At 34.6% G+C, this 25,534-nt stretch overlaps 3 protein-coding genes across 3 annotated transcripts in view; 1 reads left to right on the top strand and 2 right to left on the bottom strand.

The window, feature by feature from the left end:
* The first annotated feature begins 1,631 nt into the window (after positions 1–1,631).
* Positions 1,632–6,847, top strand: LOC146529209 (uncharacterized). Its single transcript, XM_085202462.1, has 3 exons — positions 1,632–1,830; positions 4,851–5,120; positions 5,791–6,847. The coding sequence occupies exons 1-3, from the start codon at positions 1,788–1,790 to the stop codon at positions 5,820–5,822; spliced, it is 345 nt and encodes a 114-aa protein (XP_085058588.1). The 5' UTR covers positions 1,632–1,787; the 3' UTR covers positions 5,823–6,847.
* A 486-nt stretch (positions 6,848–7,333) lies between these two features.
* On the bottom strand, positions 7,334–10,430 carry LOC146529210 (vasotab-TY1). The gene is made up of 3 exons (XM_085202463.1): positions 10,271–10,430; positions 8,825–9,028; positions 7,334–7,571 (listed from the first exon to the last, which is right to left on the bottom strand). The coding sequence occupies exons 1-3, from the start codon at positions 10,296–10,298 to the stop codon at positions 7,513–7,515; spliced, it is 291 nt and encodes a 96-aa protein (XP_085058589.1). The 5' UTR covers positions 10,299–10,430; the 3' UTR covers positions 7,334–7,512.
* A 3,238-nt stretch (positions 10,431–13,668) lies between these two features.
* Positions 13,669–25,534, bottom strand: part of Kdm3 (Lysine demethylase 3) — a 114,201-nt gene continuing 102,335 nt past the window's right edge. The window contains exons 10-17 of the mRNA XM_085202464.1: positions 21,114–21,309; positions 18,924–21,023; positions 18,691–18,838; positions 18,187–18,317; positions 17,772–17,860; positions 16,499–16,709; positions 15,316–15,825; positions 13,669–15,083 (exon numbers count right to left, since the gene is read on the bottom strand). Of these exons, the coding sequence (XP_085058590.1) occupies positions 14,037–15,083; positions 15,316–15,825; positions 16,499–16,709; positions 17,772–17,860; positions 18,187–18,317; positions 18,691–18,838; positions 18,924–21,023; positions 21,114–21,309 (4,432 nt within the window). The 3' untranslated portion in view covers positions 13,669–14,036. The remainder of the gene's footprint in view (positions 15,084–15,315; positions 15,826–16,498; positions 16,710–17,771; positions 17,861–18,186; positions 18,318–18,690; positions 18,839–18,923; positions 21,024–21,113; positions 21,310–25,534) is intronic.

Genomic DNA, 25,534 nt, shown 5'->3' on the forward strand with positions numbered 1-25,534 from the left:
TAACCCTAAAGGGGTGAAATAGGGGTTGAAAGTTTGTATGGAAAAAAAATTAAATCGGCACCGATTCTTATAAAATTTGAAATTTAGATTTTTAAAAGTATTTAATTGAATATCGTGTTTCATCGTTTTCTAAAATTCTCCCCTTAAGGGTGAAAATAAGGGATTGAAAGTTTATATAGATTTTTTTTTAAATCGGCACCAATTTTTATAAAATTTGAAATTCAGACTCTTAAAAGTATTTAATTGAACACATGTTTCATGGTTTTCTAGAATTCTTCCCCTAAGGGTGCAAATAAGGGGTTGAAAGTTTGTATGGAAGAATCTTTAACACGCCACCGATTATTATAAAATTTGAAATTTAGACTCTTAAACATATTTCATTGAACACACGTTTCGTGGTTTATTAGAATTCACCCCTAAATAAGCATGCGAAGCTGCGAGCGTCCGCTAGTCTCATATAAAAAAAAATTAGAAATATTATTTTAAAGTTCTTCTATGAGAAAAGTACTAACCCAAAATAATAACGAAAAATGTTAACTGATCAATCAATTTATCAATCAAATATAACTAATATACTACTTTATTAAAAAGGATCAGAAAAAATGAATTGAAATGCACAAAAACTATATAATGTAACTGATTAATATGAAATACAATGAAATTATAAACAAGATAAATGGCCTAGTTTGGGAAAGTCCCAGTGAGCAGTGCTGATCCCAACACCTAATTGTTGCTAATATTATGTGCCTAACTTATATCATATTCTTAACAAGATCACCCATTTATCCATTAGTTATTAACTATAATAACTAAAAATTAAACTCATCAAGTCGATACCAGAATCCAATGTCAATAAGTTTGTGTGGTTTCTCCAAATGTTATTTAAATCTCTTTAAAAAGCAAGGTTTCCAAGAAACTCGTTCAGAAAATAATACTTCCAAGAAAACGTATCTCTATTATTGTTGTTATGTAAATAATAGGTACAATTCTTTAATTAAAGTTTTCCATGCGCCGACGAGAAGAAGAAGGCATAGATGATATCCAAATCGACAGCTTCAAGTTATACTCAAAATTGGTGATGTTCCAAATACAATGTATTTTCTGGGGCCACTCGTAGCGCTGGGGTACAAATATGCGACTGTAAACGCGTAAAACAGCGTACGCATTCGATTCCCACTCGAGGAAAAGAAACATTTGAGTTCTGCCACTTAACGCGCCTTGCCTTCAGAATTCGATTGAAACTTCAGACTTCGATTGAAACATTAGGTTCCTAGGTTCCCTTTGCCTAACCTGCAATGTAGGGGATACAGCGTGAAGCTAAAAAATAAATGTTATATGCATAAATAAATATATATGCATTCGTAGATTTATTTATAAATACGACTAACGCGCTTTCGCTAAACACACCATAAAAACAAACTTAAACATATTTAATATACACAATAAACTTTTAAAGCAACACAAATATATATTAAAAGAAAATATAAAAACAATATAATAATTAATTAAATTTACATTTAATGTGCGAAAGAACGGCTGGTCTCATTCGGCGGCGGCGGCTTTATCGCGTCCTCCGCAGCAGAGGTTATCGCCGCCCCCCTCTTCCGCTCGAGCTGGACCTACTCCTCTGATGCAGCGACCAGTGAAGTGATAAGTTCTTACCCATACACAACCCTTTACGGATTTCCAATACTCGATCACAACTTGTGAGCTCACGTTGTTTTGCACTGATTACTTAAAAAAAAGTGAGTGCGACGTGTTTCATATTTGGATACAATCAGGTGGAAATGTTAAGCTGGAAGGTATTCTTGTGCATATTGATTATAACAGGTTAGTTGTCCTGATATTTTCAGGTGTTATTTTTTTGCAGTTTTGTACAATTTTAAAAGTTGCTTATTGAGGCGTAACTAATTTATAAGTAACATATTTTATTTTTGCGTTTTATATTTAGTATTAGTCTACCAACAACAACTCCATACAGGTGCAGTTTCAATAAAATCAAAATTAATTTTATATTTGTAATATAGTTGATATCTACTTTTGTTTAAACAAAGCTCAACGTGGGCTCTAGCCCACAATTTAGCTCTAGCTCTAGCCCACAATTTAGCTCTAGCTCTAGCCCACAATTTAGCTCTAGCTCTAGCCCACAATTTAGCTCTAGCTCTAGCCCACAATTTAGCTCTAGCTCTAGCCCACAATTTAGCTCTAGCTCTAGCCCACAATTTCCGAACACTACGAAAAAAGGTTAATTTGTGCTAATGTATAAAATAGATTTTGTGTAATGTTTACACATTTATAATAAGAAATAATATTTAAATGGTGAAACTTGTCCAAATGAGAATCCTCAAGTTCAATGATAGCTCGATTATAACAATCTAAGCTTTTTAAATTTTTTTTATTGTTTAACGCTGTAAACCATATATATAATGGTAAAGTTAAGGCACTCCGTTACCATTACGACATTTTTGTTCCCTACCTTAAGTGGTTTTTTATACATTTAGTAAAAAAAATTACATTAAATACGTATACTCATATGTAATTTTACATGGATCTACATAAATAAATTAAAATATTCAAAATGCCGACACGCTGGGATAGGTATAATAGTGTACTAAAGCATAATACAAGCAATTGATAATATGCTTGTCGCATTCGATAAAATAATTTCTAAGTATCAAGTATCTTTACAGTCAAATACAAACACTAAAAGTATACACGAGTCAACACTTTAAGTTACCTAGAATTGACTTGAATTGGTATACTAAGAACCAAGAAAATTAAGCAAGGAAACATCAAAACAAACCCAAAAAGCTTGTATGAACTATTAAACAAAATGTTTGTTTTGACGTTGAAATAAAAATAAATATAACAAATCATTAAAAACTACATAAAAAATAATGATAGATATCCACAATAAGGTCACCACGCAAATAGACCTATAGTCATATGACGCGATCCGCAAGTTTTCTAATTAATCATAACAGCAAACAAAGCTTTGAACCAGCTGCATTAATATCCAGACTGAGTGGCGACCTGATCTTCGGGTTATCACAACTTAGACTGTACATAATATGACTCAAAGTACTTTTAAGCCATGAATATGTAAATATTTATAAAACTTAAAACAGCTATTTCGTAAAGTGCGTATTTTTTATAACAATGTGCTATACCATCATTCTCACCAGCCTGTCCTCGTCCACTGCTGGACATAGGCTTCCCCAATATGTTTGGTGATATACGTAGTCTGGTATATATACTGTTACAATTAAAAATAAACAATGTTAATGTTTACTCCAATATTAGTTTTTGTGTAAAATGCTTTGCTAGCACATGTAATGCTGGAACGTTCGTATATTTAAATAAGCTGAAGCTGTGATGTATAATTTTAAATAAAATATGTTACTCGTGGCTTCAAATTAAATAAAATGTATTCTAATGTTTTCAGAGATGCAAAATGTTAGATACTGTAATAGCATGCCGTGGGAACGTAATATCAAGTTCCCGAGTTGAGTCAGTTAAGGAAGCGATAGGGCTGAGGAAATTCAGTAAAACACCCACTACATAATAAAGATAACATTAAAATAACTTAGTTCAGCACCAAAACTATAACAACGTGGGTTACCTAGAAAATAGAATACACAAATTAAGTATAAATATTATATACAAGGTACAAAAATTTAGTTTTAAATTAATAATCATTACCTACCACATTCTCTTGCAGACTGTAAAAAGTAAAAAAAATAAGTTCAGTGTAAATTGTATAAATAATTGCAGTATGGTCGTTCAATGGTTCAATGGTCAAGGAATCAAGGTTATTAATTTAGTAAAATAAACAACTACATTTAACTACTAAAAATTTAGTTAGCTAGTTTATTTGTTGCATAACATTTTGAAGATAAGTATTGTCTCTATTTTTGCCTATTTCTATTTTTATTGAAAATTTTACAGTAAGGAGGCGTGCCGTACAGCCCTTGTTATCAATATTTACATTGATACTAATGTTTTCAATAGTATATTCTATGAGATCACAGGAAAAGTTTCGAAGAATAAACAAAATTGATTAGATTATAAGGGTCATATGATCTGGTGTTAGCTCCTCAAAACAATGGAATAAAACGGCAACAAATGGGTCATGCCAATTACTGCACATATTTAATGGTCGGTGTCAGTTATCAAAATACTGTTTAATTACTATATTTATTATAAATATTATTTTTTATTGCTTTGACTTCAATTTATTGTATTTAATAAGATTTAAAAAATATTTTTGTTTTGTTTTGATTTGAAAAATAGTCATCGTAATAGAAAATTGTATCTATACACTTAGATAGGTACAATTTTCTATTTTTCTTATAATGACATAAATTTATCAGCACTTTCATAACCACTTTCACCTCAACTCCAATCATTCTTCAAACTCGAACCAATGTTCGTAAAAATCTCTACAATATACACTAATATGGAAACGATATAACGGTTTATAATTTTAATGACTAAAGCTCTTTTATTATTTATTAGCGTTATCCATCAAAAGATTCGCATAATTTCGGTAAAGTAGAAAAAAATAAGTGCAAGATCAACGTAAATGGTAAGATATCTGAGCAAGTGAGTGTACTGGTATATTTGGGAAGTATGTTTAGTAGAGACGGAAGATGAATGTGGAAAGATCGAAAATGTTTCACTTTTATAATACACTTGAATAAACTTTTAGCACACAGGATCCATGGAGACATTTACAATAATACCTAAAATAATAATAATCCTTAATTGATATGACCGGAATATACATTCTTATATGAATGTAATATCTAATTGCACATAATTAATTTATCACATTTTGTTCGTTGCAGTTGCACACACAGCTCATTCAGTAAGTTTGCCGTTTTTCCGACCGGCACTCATCGGCAATACGAATGAGGTAATCGACGAGGGCGCCGAGATGAGGGTTCCAGTTGATCTCTCCCGTCCTCGAGTGAGGGAGGGAGTGCCGCCGCCACTGTGCGCCGGACGCTGTGCTTCGCCACCAGCAGGACCTGTATGCGCTTTTGATGCAGCAGGAACAGCTCGAACTTTTGCTACACTGTGCGAGCTTGAGGCTGTTTCTTGTCGTGAAAGCACGCGTAAGTACTTAATATTCAATTTTATTGTAATGTATTAATTTCAACATATATAAAAACTTATTATTATATAGTTGGAACTATATTGTAATTTGATGATATATCTATATTCTATGAACTTCTAGGTACTTCAAAATTCTTATAGTAAGTATATCAAGAATCAATACGATTGGCCGAATATTATTAGCTGTTTATCTTTCAGTTTACGATCTGTTTGTTCTAATTATGTCTCCAAATGCTAATATTAAGGAAAGTCCAAGGAACATAAACAATGCTATAAAACATAAATTATTCCGTTCCAATAATAAATGTCCTGGTGTATTTCCAATGCAAATCATTCCAGTGTTCCTTAAATAGCTAATCTAAATGCCTCTTGCTCGTATTATTACAGAAGGGACGAAAATAACCTAGTTTATTTATACATTTATTATTATCGTAATAATGAGATTTATAATATATATTTTGATTAACACATTTAAAAATTATTCGTGGGTGTTCATTTAGCCATGGAGAACTTTATATTAATAAATACATAAGTAGAATATCTTGCCTGTATTTTTTGTAAATTGGCAAAAAAAGAAATGCCTGTCCAGTAAATTTGGAATTATGTACAACAAAAATGTGTAAGAATTCTATCGAAAAGTTAATAATATAACTTCTCATTTTTTTACAGATTACGCGATTACGAGCCTGGGAGAGTGTTGACCTGCGAATTCGAATATAATATATATAACCAAGTTTTTAAATAAGACATATAATAAGCATATTTACTAAACTCTTAGTCGAGATGTACCTCTATTTAAAATTTGGACAAGTTTAATTTGTAATGTATGTAATCTATGTTCATTGAAAAGTTACTAAATATGTATTTAAAAAAAATATTGCTTTAAAAAGGTATCAAAGACAACAATATGAATACCTATAGATTTTACATTCCAAATGTATATTTGTACGCATGGGCTTGCCCATCCCAGAATAGTCGTGTGCCTATCCCAGAAATTTTACTAACTAAAAAGTAGCCCTAAAAGTAAAAAAAAAACCTATACATCATGAAGGTCCGAGACCACCCTGGAAAATATCGCTTATCAAAGCCTAAGCTCGTACGTATAAAGTTCAAATTCATCTTTTTATACATCAAATTCGTAATTTTACACTTTATATTAAACCTTCGTTTCACCTAGTTCGCCGTTTTAAGTCTCTAATTCGTTTTTTCACATTTTTAAACCGTCCAAGTTGAAAAAATTTAAATTTCTATTTTAAATTAAAATATTTACTATCAAATCAAAAGTCTAAGAAATGTTAAAGCAGATTACAAAATTGTTGAAAAAAAAGCTACTAAATTTAACTGCCCAATACTTAACAAAAATAAGAGAAATTACTTTTTAATATTTTTTTTAATGTGTTATTCCACATTTAGAAAAAAAATACTTATTTGGAAAACGTATAAAAATTTGAATGTAGCGGAACTCGAACCCGCGCCTTCTGAAAACCGTACAGGCGCTCTAAGTGTAAAACCTATGTATTCAAAAACTGTCATAACTTATTTTTTAATATATAGACAGATTAAGATATTTTCGATTTCTTTAGCGCCTATTATAATTATTTTGTTTTCATAGTATTAAGATGAAGAATGTACCTAAATATGCCTTTATTTATTGTACAAAGTACACAGTGTCATATTAATGATTTTTGTCATCAAATTAACAACTAAAATATAGAAGTAGTAATTTGTTGGTGTTCTTGTTCATTTGTAAGCTGTAATTGCCTCTGTCTATCTCTCTCACTTGTTCAAACTCTCCTTTGTACCTGATAGTAAAATATATTTGTATAAAATTGTAGAATATATTTTTTAAAATTAATTTTACAATCAGATATTTTTTAATATTCAATTATACATCATTTATATAATTAATTTAAAAAAAAAGTCTCAATTTCTACGAAGCTAATAAATTTAAAAGCAATGGTTATAAGTCCGTGTCGGGGGAAATAGATTAATTAGGTAATATTAAATTATTAAGGTACGGTTCCAGAGATTACGGCGGAAAACGAAGAACAGAGTGCCTTCATACATTTTTTATAATAAGAAGTCTAAGGAAAAAGTGAGTTAAATATTATGTTTATAGGCAAAAGTTAAAATGTATCAACAACAGTCATTACAAGGATAATTAGAAAAGCAAAATTAATTAATAGTGCAAGTTAAAATAACATGAACAAAGTAAACAACCAATATAAGTGCATTTATTGTTGAATTAGATATTAATTAATAATAATGAATAAATTTTACAATTATTATTTCGACGTACTCGATTCGATGAATATATATAAATGCTTATGCAATGTACCTAATTAAATATGAAAATTAATCTCATCATGATAAATATATTTTTTCAGCAGCTTAAGAGAGACGAATGTCTTTTGATCCGGGACATTCCCCCTTGCTTATCTTCTGAAGAGCTGAAAAATAAATAAAAAAACATATTATTATATTAGAAACACATGAGTCTACTTCTATTTTACAGGAGATTAACAAAAACAACTCAGTGTCAAAGAGTTTTTTTTTAATTGGTTGATAGAGTCTATCGATCAATTACAAAAGAAGCGGCTTAATGTTAGATACTGTATAGGACAGAGTACCTAGTATTAAGTTTGCTTTTTCATTTCATCCAAACTATAAAAAACAATAAGACAAATTAATATAATTCCTAATATAATCACTTGTCTATTATGCTCCTTCATTTTGTTAAATCATTAATAAACTATTACCATACGTGCGTATATCTACAATGTACATAATATTTATATATATGGGTGTTTATAATTGCTTTGTAATCTTACTATATTTATATAATTGATGTATGCAATTATTTTATTCAGTAGATTTAATAGTGATATAATTTTTTTCTGCAAGAAATTTATGATTTTATATTTATGTATATATATTGACATCGATTTGTCTTAACTCTTTATCATGACAAACTCTTTATTATACCATTACATTTATTTGTTTTTTAACATATCTATATAAAAACTAATAGATCAGTCGCAGTTAATGCGCGAGCGCAGACCAAACAAAGCACTGAATTCAAGCTTACGTCATGTCACACTTCGGTGATATCAGTGATTCAATTCACACTATTATATTATTCTCCGTATGCGGGAAACCACATATTTTTTTCAATGTTATTGTAGCTAGCAATTTTAATTGGTTCCTAACTGAAAAATAAGTCATTTTTCACGTTATTATTAATAGTGCGTAATTGCAGTGTGCAATATCTAAAAATATTAATATTTATTAAGGATAAATATTATTTTAAACTAATAAGCTTTCGTTTTATCAGTAAGACATTATATTATTTACATAATATAATAAATAATTCTTAACCTTCTCTTCTTCTCTGCTGTACATATAGTAATTCTAGCATATCGCTCAGATGTATTTTCATATGAGACTTTCATACGTGAAATGAAGTTTTTCTGCGCAATTTTTTACAACTTGCACGTTCGCTTGAAGTTTTTTATTGAATTGAAACAAAAGTTTCATTAAGATATTTAAATGCTTAAAAACGCCTAATACATACATTAGTCGTATTAATAGTAATCAAAAATGTAATAAGTAAGATAATATTTCGATATAGTAATAATGGCCTTTAGCGTTTACTCGAGATCGTATTGACACAATTGACATAGTTAAAATTATATGAACTTACTGTCTTTATTTTCACAATTGTGATTATTCATGACGCATTCGCTGCCAAAGGACTTGGGTTTCTCTCCCTGCTTGCCGGCGCAGACTGGTTCGAACTTAACACTACTACAATCGTGCATGCAGGCCTTCTTGCGAGCTGCATCTGCTTTAACCTGCTTCAAATCTGGCTTATCCGGACGACATGATACCGCCACCACCATTGCCACTAAAAAATATTTACAAATTTAAAATGGAATTTTCATTTATTGTAAGAATATTTTGACGTTCATATTGTGTAAAATTACACATTTCCTGCACACAGCAGGATAGCCAAAGGAAATTTAGTGTTAAGTCACTCCGCTAACTACTTTTCGCCGAAGTCTGGAGGCATTGTGTTATAAGTATTTAATTTCCTCGAGTGGAAATGGAACCCACAACCAGTTGTGCCTCTGCGCCATGACTATCTTCAGCTAGTTTCAATGTAATCATACTCATGCATAGGTATACCAGTAACACACTAGAACAATCGAGTTTTAAACTGCCTGATACTACAGTAGTCCACGTTTAATATCTAACAACATCTCGCTGACCTTAGTTAAGACCATTAGGGTCATAATATGTTTATCAGATAAACGCAGGAAGGAACGCCGTTTCGCTCTATTCACTGCTATTAAGCCAATTACGCGTGATGTCATACGCAGAAAATACTGGTTCTTGTAAATATGAATAGGTCCTGGATTTCTATCTCTAAAGACAGCATTAAATGCAATGTCGAAATGAAAAATATATTCCAAAAAATTCTACATGTCTTTGTTCCATTTTATACTTTTACTATGAGCTCTATTTTTCATTATGTGTATTCGAAAGAATTTTTTCTAAAAACTATTTTTTTATCGGGGAAAAGGGTACTCAGCCCTCCATCCCTCCCTTATAAACTCCGTATTTACTTTGCCTACTAAGATGTAGAGTTTGTGTGTACCACTTAATAATTTATTCTTAAATTGTATCTGAACCATCACAAATAGCAGAAGATATCAAAGTCCTCTAAACAATGTGCTTATTTAAAACAAAAAATATTGTGTTTATATTATTTATTACCTTTACCAGTGTTATCTATAATTACGTAAAAATCGATGCAAAAGGTACTTACACAATTATAATATAAAATACATACTATCGGATCGTTTTCAATATAAAGAAAATTCTATATATAACATTTTTTCGGCAAATATTATCATAACTTCAATAAATACTTTTTAATCACACACCCACCGTGGAATTTTAAATCTTATTAGTAATAATATTTTCTTACAAACACCAACAATAGCAAGGCAAATTATAATAAGAAAATATTATCATATAGTCATCTACATCTAAAATATAATTATTTCAAAAGAAATATTAGGTCTTCTTTAAAGACTCAATAAGAAGAGAAAATTAATAGACTCTGTAATTTAAATAAGCTTACCAAATAAAATGACCACGGCCGCTCTCATGGTTGACTCAGAAATCTGCACAGCTCACTGGTTGAGTACCAACTGGTTTGGATTGCGCCTCACTCACTTTATACCTTGGCGAGCGGACTACACACGTACATGCGGTATACCTTGGTAGCGTAACATCCGATGTTTAGCGTACATTAGTGTTTCACTCAGTCATTTTAAGATAAAGCTTTAAGAAAGTCAGCAGTGGGAAGGTTAAGGAATAATCTCGATAGTTTTATTTAGAGGTCAATAAGCTAATGTTGTTTCGATTGACATCTGTTTGAATTTGATAGTGTGATTTGTTTTTTTTATAATTGTAGCTGTTTATTGAAGTTGACAAGTGAAATGTTTTCTTATCAATATCAAAACTTGTTTATATTAAATTTTATTTTATATTTGTCTCGTTTTATATATCGTTGTTGTAGTTGACCTGAGGGGCACCTGCCCATAGGAGAGAACAGTACTCCACGTGACGACTAACTTGAGCCCTGAGCCTTTTTTGAGGACAACTTGGTTTTACTCTCCGAATGACTCTTACTGAACTTTATTCAATATATCGACCCCAAAAATCTCAATACTACTATAAGGACAGAGGAGAGTGCTCTGTAATTTAGGGGCCACAATAAAGCTGATTTTTTTGCGGTAAGCGCACCCACTTGAGTTTTTGAAGACGTGCTATCAGATGGACTCAATCTTTTTAACAGAGTCGAAATTGAAATTGTTTAAATGTATATTTGAGGTCAGCTGTGTTGCAGAGACAAAAGCAATGCCTCCAGAATTCAGTGAAAATTGGGCAATGGAAGTGTTATTAGGTTTCCAGGTTCCGTCTGCCTACTCTGGTATGAGATACGGCGTGAAGCTAACACAATTGAATCATTCAAACATCATTACGAATATATCTGGCAAGACCGTGTCAGCGTTCCGCCACAACGAGCGACATCCAATAATTAAATATAGCATATTCCAGATTTCTGATATGGTATAAAGATAAACTGTACACATTGAGGAAAATAACTATGTACAAAGAATTAATATTTAGATGCGATATATTTACAAACGAGGCGGAAGGAGGAAATATTGCATTTAATTCCATTTTATCTCGTATAGATCTACTTAATTAAAAGTTTTAACATATCTTAGTAATTTAAGGCCGTCGTGGCCCAGCCCACAAGGGTGCGACTGTAACGCGACGGTTGTTGTGGGTTCGGGTCCCCACTCGAGGAAGGGAAAAATATTTATTTACGTTTATATTTCCATTGTTTCGCTCTGGTGTCGAGTCAAAGAGCGACGTGGAGTTCTGCCACCTAACACGAATTCGACAGAAAGTGGAGAACGGAGTGCCTTAACACTAGGTTCCCTCTGCCTACCCTGCTGGATGCGGGATACAGCGTGAAGCTGATTTTTTTTTAGGTACGATAGTACCTAAAAAAAATGCCAGATTTGTTTATATTACAATACATATTGTAATGTGTTATGTTTTTTGTCCAAACAATGGTTCTTTATCTTATATAATTAACATTTCAATATTCCAATAATATGTACCTAATTATAGTTATTTTACTTCTGCATGCATTGCATTAAGTATTAATTAATTGTTTTGGTCTAGTGATTAAGAACTCTTCAGTACCACTCTACAAATATATATAAAAAAGCACATCATAGACTATTTTTATATCGAAAGTTTTATGGACACTTCTTAACAATCACGATTTATTTGTAATGACGAAAAATAAAGTTTTAGGTAGGTACTAAATACGCTTAGCTTATTACGATGCAATGCTCAGAAAAAAGCGAACATTGATATTTTCGTTTAATCTACCTATATGTCAAAACACTAAAGGCAAAGTATTTATCTTTTGTTAAACATTACATAATTAAACGACGAGAAAAAATAATTTATATTATAAATTTAGTATTATATTTTTTTAATCAAATGCTCAGATGAGTTAACAAGTTATTGTATTGTTTTTCCCTGTGTGCGCCGCCCACTCCCAGTAGGTGCAGAGCTTGCTTGAAGACTGGTTATTGTTTATTTAAAACAGAAAGTGGGCGGATGTGTTTTCGAATACATCAATAACGGTTTTAATACTAAATTACGTTAATTATAATTATTTATTTAAAACGACGCAAATGATTGACAGTTACAAATCTCGCATTTTACTATCTATTTTTTACTACTTACTTAATACAGGAAATGTTACAAACGATAAAATTTTGCTTCGTGTTATTTAGGGTAGAGAGTTAGAAATTACTACCTTCATATCTGTTTCAATTTGTTTTTAACTTGTATAAAAAAAATAAAAATAAAAAAATAATTTAGGAGCATTACAGGGAGCGAAGCAAGTGTGATTTACGTGAAAACGAGCAGGCTGCCAATGTCCCTCAGGTAGGGATGCCAACATCGATTATCATCGATTTTCGATGTACATCGATGTTAGCAGATGTAATATCGACGTTGCAGTAAATAAAACATCGTAACATCGATGTCAGCAGGGACACAATCGATATTTTAAATAACAAATAAAATTTTATTTTTGGTTATAATTAAATGTTGTGGCATTACAGTTGTTTAATTTATTGATGTTTTTATTTCGATTTTTATCAAATATCGATGTTATTATCAATATTTTTCCAACTGATGTTAGAATCCCTACCCTTAGGACCCTTATTTTTATCAGAAAAATTTTATGAATTTATTTTTACATTAGCACCATCTAACGTCGAGTAGAAGTATCTAATGTAAGTAAAAATTTTATTGTCATATATCTTTTGAACAATGGATAGATGGCGCTACAACTAATCCAAAGACATTTTCTTTTATTAATTATAACTATACACACATCTTCTAATAAACTTTCATTATGTTTACCTGTAACTCTTTATGTATGAATTAATTAGAAAATTTTGCATCATTTTCTTGACCCTCTTAATATCGGCGGAATAGATTAGACCAATACATTATTGGTTGGCATCAACCCCATTTTTTTCGATGAAAGCATTAGCGTATGAAGATATTTTCTTTCGGAGGAGGAAGAACTGTATTTTAGCTTTTAATAAATATTTTCATGTAAATTTTGTTTTCAATTTTTTGGGGCGAATTATATTATAAAATTTATAGGGTGGGCACCAGGACATTCTGGGCTGTGCACGGCCCTCCGAGCTTCCTCCTCTTTCGACGCCCATGATAGAAAGACAAAATTCATAAGTTATTTTACAATTATTTATTTGTTGGCGTGATTCTTCTAACTTTGTTTGCATGTATTTGTAATGTGAACTAACAATCTATTATATTTTTCTTTTTAATTATAGAAAATGATATGAATATGGTTTAAGTTTATTATTAAGGATACAATTCAATCATTTAAGGAATAATAAAAAGCACTTTTTAATATAAACATCTTTTTTTTTATTCCAACTTATAACCATACATAATATACACAGTACAAAAAAAACTCGTTTTCGCCTAGTACAGCAATAAGGACAAATTAAAATTGTCACATCTCGTTTAACTATCTTCTCATAACATACCAACTGAATCGACAAATCTAATATAGGAGAAACTTATCTACACGCCGCGTTCAATGTACAATGCTTCGAGCGAATACGTCATATCAATACAATAACTTAAAAGTATAGACTTCTTACATGTACTCGATGGAATTCGAATTAAAAATTTACACATTACATACACTATAGCTACATTAAGCTTGAAAAGTTTGTATTTCGATTAAGGAACATAAAACAATGAGATCAGGCGGGGTCCGAGCGCGCGGCCAGCGCCTCCTCCAGGCAGCACACGGAGTCCTTAACGGCATGGTACACAATGTTCTTGATCTGCAGCTTGTCCTCCTTATTGGCGTGCTGGCGCGATAGGCGCCGGAACTGCTGCGCCAGCTCGAAGCAGCGCGATACGTTCTCGGGCGACACGAAATCTTCGGCCACCTTGACGCAGTCCAGCAGGTTGCGCACCTGGTGCGGCGCGCCCGCCGGCACGAACACAGCGTCGCCGGCGCACTGCAGCACGGCATAGCCCTCCACGCCGTAGTCGGCGTACAGGCGCTGGCGCAACGCCGCGTCCAGGTACCAGGTCTGGTCATGCACGGGGTCGTGTTGCGCGCGCGGACGGGCGCCGCGGTCCAGCTCGGCACGCACCAGGAAGTCGCGGATCTTGTCGGCATCGCGCGCCGCATACACATGCCAGAGGGCGGCGGGAGCACGGGCGCGCGCGCGCTGTCGCGACAACACGTCCAAGCCCGCGTCATCGGCGGCGCGCGCGGCCTCGCGGGCGCGCTCGGGTGCGTCACGCGGCGCGGCGGCGTGCACGAGCACATTGACGGCGTCGCTGACGTCCAGGTGCAGGTTGGTGGTACCGCCAGCACCGCCGTAGGCCGTGTACATCTTGGGCCCCAGGTCAGGGCGCACGAAGCAGTCGGGGAGGCGCGCGGCCAGGTTGAGGCGGCCGTGGCGCGAGGTGTACTCGGCGAGGGGCAGCGCGCGCATGAGGTCGTAGAAGCGCGCGGGTAGCATCTCAGCAAAGTCGTCGCCGGGCGGCCAGTCCTTGAGCTTGAGCACCATGGGCGCACCACGGTCATCGCGCAGGCGCTTGGCGGCGAGCTCGAAGCCGTCCCAGAACTTGCGCGCGGGCTGATTGGGCACGACAAGACCGGAGGCGCAGTTCACGAGATCAACGCGCGTGTCGCCGAAGTCGCGCGAGAAGCTCTCAGGTGTCCACAGCTCCTTGTCCAACAGACTCGACACGTCTGACACCAGTACCGGTTGACCGCGCTTCCATTGGTCCTGTTCAAAAATAAACAATTAATTGTACACAATTCTTCATTTTGTTATCAAAATGACTTAAACGTTCAATTTTATTATATTTATCTAACATCAAATTACAAATTCAATAAATTAAAAAAAAAGTAAAAAAGTGTCTATATATTACATTTAAATTAATAAAATGTTCTATACATTTTACTAAAGACAAACCATTATTTCTAAAAGTACCCAAAAACTTGACTTCAATATTTACCTGGAAAGGCTTGTAGTTCCCAGAGTGATTGGGATCAGTGAGGTGCAGCAGCTTGCCGTCACAAAGCCAAGCGTGGGGCACGTCAGGATACAAGAGCTTGGACTCTGTCAGTGTCATAATCCTAACAGGCAGTTCTTCCCGTCCACGACCCCTCTCATACCTCTTGACCACATTGGACAAAGCAAAAGGCTTTGTTTCATCTTTCTTTTCATCAACAACACTAGATATAACATCATCTAGTATATCACTTTTGTTTTTCTTTTGTTTCTTTTTGGGCGGCACTTCACCCTCGGGCGCCGGTCGTATTAACAGCTCCCTAAGAGTGGAAAAATTACTGCCTTCCTCTGAATCTGATGAACTAGAGTCGGACTTTTCTTCTTTTGTATCAGTTTTTATAGGAATATCTGAGAGCCAACTGACTATTGAACCAGTTTTTCCATTTTCTGATTTCACTGGTGAAGATCCGTTTGTTGAAGCGTTTTCCTCTTTGACGTCTTCTTTTTTTATATTCTGTAAAATAATTAATAAAATTTAATTAGTTTAATTAATAATAAAATAATTTATTTTGTTATTTGTTTAATTATATTAATTGATTTAAGATTTCATTAAAATGATTATTATTATTACCTTTATTCGCAAGGTTGCATTTATTTAATTATTATTATTATTTATAACATCTTTTTTTCTCATGTTTAAATTTTTTAAATTTAAAATGAATAATACCAACATTAAAAAATACATATTGCTAGTAATGATTGAACTTTTCATCCTATTTGGGACGATACATATACAATCAAGCGAGGCATTAGTCTCACAAGTTGCCGCTTTGAGCGAAAACGAGAATGAGCAAACAGTGAAAAATTATTTAGTTTTCCGTCTATTTAATCACACGTTATAAACATAACAAACATACTCGCAGACACAGATATCGTACCAAACCTCTGAATATTTGTATAATGTACATACAAATATATTATATTATACTGTAAAAACTTTGATAGTATTTCTTCTTTTGTTCAGCTTTACGCTGTATCCAGTGCACAAAGCCTGCTAGAGGGTACTTAGTGTTACACTCCGTTCCCTATTTTCCGCCGAATTTCTGAGATATTGCATATTGAGTGGCGAAAATCAGAGCGAGAAACGAAAATATATTATAATTTTCTTTTCACAAATGCAATAGTACCTTTTGCAAGGCCGCCTGCAGCTTCCTCCTGGCCTCCAGCTTCATGCGGTCGGTGACGTCGCCGGTGTTCCCGCAGGCGCAAGGCATGGCGAAGGCGGCGCGGACGGTATGCGCGCGCGCCGCCGCCGCCGCCAACGCGCCGCCCGCCGCGATCTGCGTGAGCAGCAGCCGCCGCGCAGGGTGTGCGCCTCCCGACGTGCACGTCAACCAGCTGGGGGGAGACAGAAACTTTTTAGTTAAGATATACCTTGGTTTACTAAAATACAATCAATCACTGATAAAGCTAGTGTTTTATTTTAATTTCACGCTGCATTTCGTTTATAGCGGAGTTACAAGACGCATGACGCAATTTTCCGTAAATAACTTCGTTCCTCATTATAAATCAATAAATTAACAAAATTCTACTAAATCAGTTAACTTTTCCTTAATGAATAATAAATGTAACATGTTATACACACATACGAAAGAAAAATAATAATGGGTTCAAGATATTGCTTGCGAAATCAATGTTTTTGCTTAATATTATTTATCGAACTATTATTATTTAAATGTAAACTGAATATCTCTAAAAGATACTTTTAACCATTGGACCAATATTTTACTTATATGTTTAAACAAAACTACTTTCGAGTTAATTTCTGGTGTATAGCACGAAATATCATCATTGGTTTATGGAACAAATTACATAAATAAAGATTAAAATTCATTATACTATCGCTTTATTAGACAAAAAATCATGTTTACGTCATTAATGTTAAAAACATTTTTATTATTACATTATATTACTATTTAATTATTCATAGACTACCTACTGATTGTAAATTTAACATTTCAAGGAGAAAACACGTATATAAGAAATAAAAATGAATAAAGTTCTTAAATATTTTATATTTATATTTAAATTTTAATGTATAAAGATTACGTATGAATTAATTATTAAAAGATGAAGTTTTATCGGTTATATCTGCGACCTTTATTTATCATTGAAAGTTTCAACAACAAAAAAGGATATTTTTTAATAATTATTAAGTCTCATTTATAAATATACTTATAGATTTTACGTGCCATTATAAAATGCCAAGTTACTATGTTGATGTTTTTATTAGAATACCGAAAAAGAAACCGTCGTGGCGCAGCTGTACCGCGTCCAACTATAAACGTGACTATTGTGGGTTTGATTCCCAATCAAACAAATTAATTATTTTCATTTTCAAGCTTTGGTAGTTGGGGATGCAGCGTAAAGCTGAAAGAAAAGAAAAAAGAAGATGCTTACCCGAATGAATCTCTTTCCCCATTGGTACTTGAATTGGTTGTGCTACTACTGTCAGTCGGTGTATTAGCCGATTCGCCAGACGTTCTTGACTGTAGAAAAAAAAGTATTATTATAATTAAATGCTAATGAACCATTACTATTTGTACGGTTTTATGCCTTTACTTTGTTAAATTTGTGAATATTTTATTAATCATTACACAAGTGCACTTTGCAAGCATTTTTTGTGTCTTTCTATAGTTTATGACATTGAACAGTGTTTGTTTATGGTTTGTCAAAAGTGATTATACTTGTGACACTCCAACGGTTTTAAAAATTATTCAATTGATATTAAAAGCCATATTAGGAACGAAATAAACAGTTTTAATAGCTACGCTTCAAAGATATCATAACTTAAATAATTATGCAAAAAATCTACCTTATAACAGTCCAGGCAGACGACGAATCCGCACTTTCCACACGTCCAATGGAAATTAAACAGCGTGGTCTCACATACGTCGCATATTTCACGAACACCTTGCACTACACGCTTCCACGCTATTGTTTTATCTAAAACAATAGGTTATATTTAGGATTAATATTTTCTAAAAATATCAAGAAGAGAACACTTGTCAAGATAAATCCACCTTTGTGAGGTTCATGTTTTTAATATTTTTTTATTATTATTATTATTTAGTACAACCAGGAATTACACTATAAGGAATATTATATAAAAGTAGATATAGATAATCTCCTTTTCTTAAAGAAGTCGGTAAAAAATAAGGAAAGAATCATGAGAAGTATTTATTTCAAAAGTTAAAATCTGTTATAATCTTTTAGTTTATAATTTTTATATACTTTTTTAATAAAATAAATATTTTTATTAATTAATTAGACCACCAAGAATATATATTTATAATAACTTTATGAAAAGGTTACATACCTTCATTTAAATGATGTGACTCTGCTTCTTTTTCTTGTTGCAACAGTTCACAGAACTGATCTCCGATTTCTCTTAATAGGAAACAACTCATTTCGATGTCTAACTCGGCCGCACCGGCTGACGATGACAACCATAATTTTTTGTCCTCCTGCAAAAAATACACGATTATTATATATTAAAGGTAATTCCTGTTAGCTTTATGCCAAACCTAATAAATAATACATGATGCTTACCTCCTCAGCGTCCTTATAGGGGTCTGAGAAGCCGGCTATTGCTAATTGCCTATTCTTGGCATACTTCAGTCTTCGGAAAGCGTAAAAACGGCAAAAGATGTTCGGCATGTCCTTGTCGCGTTGCGCGGGGGACCACCGACACTCGCGGCACTTCGCTAATCTCGGGGCCACCTCGAAGCAAGGCCCGTTCTGGAGAAACGACTCGGAAGTGGGTTTGGTGTGAGCAGCTGATGGAGTTCTTCGCGGCGGGTCCTCTCGTCGGCGACCTCCGCGACCTCCACCCCGAGATCTTCGACCTCTAGCACGTCCACCTCCTCGTTTGCTGGACGTACTCCCGCTTCCGCTTCCACTGCCGCCTGAATCGGAATCTTTATCATCACTCTCTTTATCGCTCTCGCTGCCACTTTCTGATGCCTTTTTCTTTTTAGGCTCGTCGCTCGCTTTCTTTGGAGCTCCCTTTTTCCGTTTCGCTTTCGGAGGCTTTCTCTTCGGCGGTGATGTAGCCTCGCGCTCCGAACTAGAGCTGTCCTCCTCTACGTCATCGACGCGACCGTTGACTTCCTTTGGTTTTCTAGGTTTTGACGTTTTTCGTGCACCTCGCTGGATCGACTTGGCCGCGACCGGTACGACTATATTTGAGCTCGAATCGTCCGGCTCCGACACTCGCGTGATCGTCATCGGTAGAGTTATACACGTCCCTCCACCGCCGGAACAATCTCCTTCCCCGATCGGCGCCGTCTCGTGTCTCTGAAGCCAAGCCTTCTTGCCCAAGTGGCGCACCGGCGCCGCGCCGTCGCGCGGGCTCGGGGATGCAGTCTTGGCAGGCGTCTCGCTATCGGCAACCGTGGTGACGGGCGGCGTGACTGGTGGCGCGGGCGGCGTGGCGGGCGCAGGCGCGGGCGTGGCAGGCGCGGGACTGGCGGCCGGGGTAGGCGGCGGCGCGGGCGACGCACCGGCCGCCTTTTCCGGCGTCTCCACGCTGCCGTCGGCAGAGGGCACGCGTACGTCGCAGGGCGGACCGGGCGCCTGAGGAGCCGGCTCCGAGCCCAGCGGCGTGCGCCCCACGCTAGCGGCGGCCGCTATCAGGGGCTCTGGCGCCGGACTGTCTAACCGCCGCCTCTTGGTGTCTGACTCCGCGGGATCGAACGGACATCGTCTCCTCGGGGATAGACGGTCGGGGTCCTCCCTCGCCATACCGAGGTCTAAGGGCTGGGTTTGACACGGGGAGGATGAGTTGGTGAGGTCGCCGTGCGCCCGCGGCGGCGGCCGGGGCTCGGGGGTGCGCGAGTGCGCGACTGGCGGCGGGCGCGTTCGCAACGCCGGGGAGTACGCGGATGGGGGAGGATAGGGCACCGGAGGAGGCTCGGCCTTCGTAAGCTGGAGCGGGGGCTCCACTGCAACAGCGAAGTGTGGTGACGGAGCGGGTCCGGGAGAATTGCTGCTCGGTTTACCGTATATGTGTGGAGGAGCTGGACTAGACACCTTGGGTTTAGCCGGCGCGGGCTGATAGTAGGCAGCTGGCGACCTTTGCGGCTGAGGCTGGTAGAGCCGCCGACTCTTGTCCTGCGCGGGCAGGGCGGCGTGCGGCGACGTCTGTAGCGCGGGGTGCGGGTGCGGCGGCGCGTGCGGCGACAGGCCCGTCCGGTACGGCCGCGACGGGAGGTAGTGCGGCGATGGCTCGCTCCTCGGCTTGCTAGGATACGGATGCTTTTGCTCTAAGTGTATTTGTTTGGCATCGTGCTTAACTATCACAGAATTTTTTTCAGGAACGAGAGGAGGAGGCGCCGGTAGGTGTTGATCCTTGAGTTTGTCATACCTATATTTGGGGTAGTTGTAGGGGGCAAAGTTTGGTTCGCCTTTAGGTAGGACGGGGTGCTTGTCGGAGTTGGCGAGAGCGTGGCGCTGGGGGTGCTGCGCATGGGGCGCGTGGGCCGCGTGCGCGGCGTGCTGGTAGTCGGGCTGCGGCAGGCGGTCGGGCGCGTGCGCGGGCGGAGAGTAGTACGCGCGCTCCGGCGCCCGCAGCCGCTCGTGCTCCGGGGCGGGTGCTCCGCGATTAGGCGCCAGACTATTTAGCAGCGACCACGACATGCTGCGTTCTCGCTACGAACACAATTAGAAATCATTAACCCTCACTGAAAAAAAAAATATCAATATAATTTTAGCACTTGAAGATGTTTTTACAATATTAACCTTTTGATTTGCTAATCTGAGAGATTCTTCAAAATGCCTCGACACAAGCTTTGAAGCGGCATTTTCCTGATCTCTCCTTTCCTTTTCTTCTCTTTCTTGTTTCTCTCTTTCACGTTCTCTTTCCATCCGTTCCCTTTCCTTTTCTTTCTGCTGCTTTTCCAGCATTTCTCTTTGCTGTTCCTGATCCCTCCTTTCTCTGTGAACAAACAACAAAACATTTACAAAAGCAATTCTCGCTTGTCCTGTCCTGCATAGTAATGTAGACCAAAGGATTGTTTAGACATACAATTTTCGAGACATTTAAGAAATTAAATAATTGCATGTTAAGTGGAGCAAAGCAAAAATTATTGTTCTACAAATAGTGCTACATAAAACAACATAAAAAAATCTCAACATTTTGGGCTATTTAAATTAGGTCAAGGTCACTCAAAATATTAAATAACACAAACACAACTAAAATTACTAAAAACTCAATTATGGTAACAAATTATTTGCAAAGACACAATGTCCAAAGTGGTATAAGCCTGACAAACCCATTACCAGAGGCTATAAAACCATGCATGACTAAGAGACATAAATATTATAGTCACGTTTTAAGCTTAACTCAATACTTAACGAGTAATAACGGGAAATACAACATTACCGCGTGGAAGATCACAATCGTATCCGATGCTTTGCCTAACGCAATTTTCTATTCAAACTCGCTAATGACAATGACAAATGTCAACTATTATTAATACTTATTTTAAAATATTGACTGTTTAAGAAGTATTATTATATGCCTTTTTATTTTTATTAAAAACAGCAATGTAATTTTATTACAAGGCTACCATTATAAAAACTTGTGAAGTTAAATATAATAAAATACACAATAATTTATATCTAATTTATTCACGTAAATTATAAATCAGCTAACTACTACCACTTAATATATAACAAATAACTTAATAAGATATTATGTAATAACATTTTATGACAATTAGCTAGAAAATCCATTCAGATATGATGGGATGGGCAATTAAAATATTTATAATTCGTGATAATTTTACGGGTCGTTAATATTTAAAAATTGTTATTGTAAACCAACTAGTTTATAGAGAATGTCAAAACTCTTTCGTAGAGCAAATAACGGTGCAAAAATACATACGTACGATTTTTTTATATATTACTAATGACAAAGGAAAATCGTAATTAACAAAAATTTCCTCTGAATCTGGTTTTAAATATTGCAATAATATAAACATGGCTATTGACTGTGGTGATACACAACAGTGTATTACTAATGAAATGACGCAAATCATGACTATAAAATTTCAAGAACTATACAAGTATTTCACAAATAGATAAAACATATCATAAAAATAAATAAAAATAACTCTGTTATAAGACAAAGTAATTAAGATAAGCGATATAAAAATATTTGTTTAATTGGCTTTAATTACAGTAATTTAATTTTTTGATACCAGTCATTATTAATCCGTCTAGTAGGTCGTCTAATTAATTTGTAATATTGTAATGTTCACAAAAAAACATTAGTGAAATATTAACGAATTGGGACAAAAATAGCTTTTTTTTTCAATAAACAGAAAAGGTAATGCAGACAATATTAAAATGAAATAACCTATTTAATGTTTAAATCGACAAGTCCTTATTAAAATTCGTAAAGAGAAATTGTTGTTTTGCAGAAAAAACTAATAAATAATATCTTTAATTACGAATTAATTTCATGAAATGACAGTATGTTTTATCTGTCACAGATACATAAATAATATATGTATGTCGGTTATATACTAAAAAGTAAACTTTACAGATTAATTAATAGACTGCACTAATTATGATAATATTTTTAAATTTATAAAAATACGTCACTAATTACATGTTTCTCGAAATGTACAACACTACATAAAACTATTTTTAGCAGGATAATTAATTTATTTAATGAAAAAATAAATTAAACTGGTAAGTAAGTACTAAAAAGCTGCACAGTATAAGGTAATAAGAAATTAATTTGTTTTTACACCTTGTTCCAAAAGTAAAAGTGGGTAATTTCTTTAAATGGATACTTTTACTTTTTTGAATGTACGAGTACGTCTCATTTCTGTGTCAGTAATGGCGTAACGATTCGCCTCATGATAACAGCAAAATACAAATGAATAAAATTCGTCGTCGTTTATTTAGTGTCGTGCCGTTATAAGTCAATAAATTTACAAATAGTATAAATTTATCTAGAACAATTCTAATCTTTTTATTAGCGTTATCACATTTCTTATCTTTTGTTTACTTCTTTCTAAAACTCTTTGAAATTTAAAAATAAGCATTACTATCATAACAAAAGTTTGTAAACAACCAACTCGGCAAGTACTAAATCGTTCATTAAAATTTGTAATAAAAATAAATTCAAGGTTATTTTTTATACAAATTTACATGTACACGCAATATAGAGCGTTATATAGAATACTGGAAATGTTAATCGCGTTTGACCTTCATGTGACCTCTGTTAAAAGTGTTCAATGTTTTGTGTAAATGTAGTACATTGTATTTTATCCTCTTGCAGATAGTAAGAGGATAAAATAATACTACGGCTTATCACATTCGTATTTTCCATTGAAAAAGCAAAAATATTACTTATCTTATACCAATTTATTTAATAACAATTGTTGAAAAGTAATTCAACATACTTGCACATATTTAAACACTATATTAATTTTAAATATTAATTTTCTATTTTAAATATTTATTTAATATTTATTTCTTTATTAAATATTTATTTTCTTTTTTATTTATCAACTAATAATAACTAATATTTAAATTTATTTACAGCTTCGAATTCATTCCCACAAAACAGAGTTAAAAAGGTATTTTTAATAATTATAATTGAAATTTTGGCTTTTGTTAATAAAATGACTTTGAACAGATATTGACAAAGCCTCGCCGGTGTTGTTAACCTTGAACTACAAAACAACTTTCCAGCCCTGACGTAATAACCTCCAATTAATTCTCATCTATATTTACTCTAAAGCAATAAGCAATTTAAACACAATAAATGCTTTTCTGTCTTGTTTTTCCTGTTTAGATAAAAATACTATTTATTATTATTACAAAAGAAACATTCCGATCTCTGTCGATATTTTAATGTTAGACACAAACTTGTTATTGAAAAGTTCAATAAACAAAAACATTGTTTATCTGGTAAAGCAAGAATTAGTTATAAATTAGGCTGTCGAAAGGTTTAAATAAATTTATATTATATAGACAGTTGTAAAAGAAAGTTTTTATTAATGTTTACGTAACGATTTTTATATTTTTTTTATTATAAGTTATAATTTTTTATATCGAGAAGATCTTTCAAAATAAATATTGCATAATTCTTATATAACAACTTAAAATTATTGTTATTGGTACGAAAACTATATATTGTATTTAAAATAACAAGAAAGTTGGTAAATAATAAAATTATATGATGGAGATTATGCCTACCTTTTTGGCTTAAAGAATAAAGTAATTTCAACAAAGCCCTCCCCATTTTGGGGACGATGAACAATAATCTTTTCTTTCCCTATCCTCAATACATCGTGTAGAATGATCACCCACGTCTATTCGTTCGCCGGATTGTGGCGATAACATTTTTTATTAACATTCTTGTATATATTGCACACCGTAAATTTATTTCATTAATAACATTTTTTGAATCTAGAAACAATATATATTGGTAGGATGGCCTCGGTAGATGGTACTTGACAGGATACACTTGTTTGAACGATGTTTGTGGAGTTCAATTCCTCTCCCAACTTATTGTCAGGTCTCCCAGTCTGCTAAAACAAAAGGTAAGCAGTCTCTGCCAATTTCATCGAATTTGGTAGTATCAAAAGAATAACAAAACCAAAAATTGCTCTAACTAAAAAAGTGCTAAATTCAATATGTTAAATGTTTTTGTTGTAGAACGATAAATATTCATAATTTTTACAACATAGTTGATAATAAAGGAAGCATTCATTATGATAAAGGTATTAAGTCTAATAATATCGGATAAATCGCATGGATTTAGTAAAATATAATCTAAATATTATCACAGAATACCTTGTTATCGGTCATATTTCAAATATTTCTAGTATTTACCTAATGTACACGTTATCGTACGGACAAACTCTTCGATATTTTATTTTTAACAGTCCTTTCGAATCTTTAAATGTTTACGTAAGAATATGACGATTGAATAAGTACCTACTTGCTAAGATAATTTTCTGTTTTTATATAACGTGCTTAAGTCTACATATTGGGATTTTTACGGCACGTTAATTTTATATGGTTAAAATTGATAATAATCTAACTCATAAAAAATACTTCGTCCCTGGTTATAAGCAATTTACAACATGACAACATTTAGTCTTGAAAATTTAATTGCACATAATGATGAATGGGTA

Source organism: Heliconius melpomene, chromosome 18, assembly GCF_056956725.1.
Source record: "Heliconius melpomene rosina isolate 202511_hmr_F chromosome 18, ASM5695672v1, whole genome shotgun sequence".
NCBI classification, from domain to species: domain Eukaryota; kingdom Metazoa; phylum Arthropoda; class Insecta; order Lepidoptera; family Nymphalidae; genus Heliconius; species Heliconius melpomene.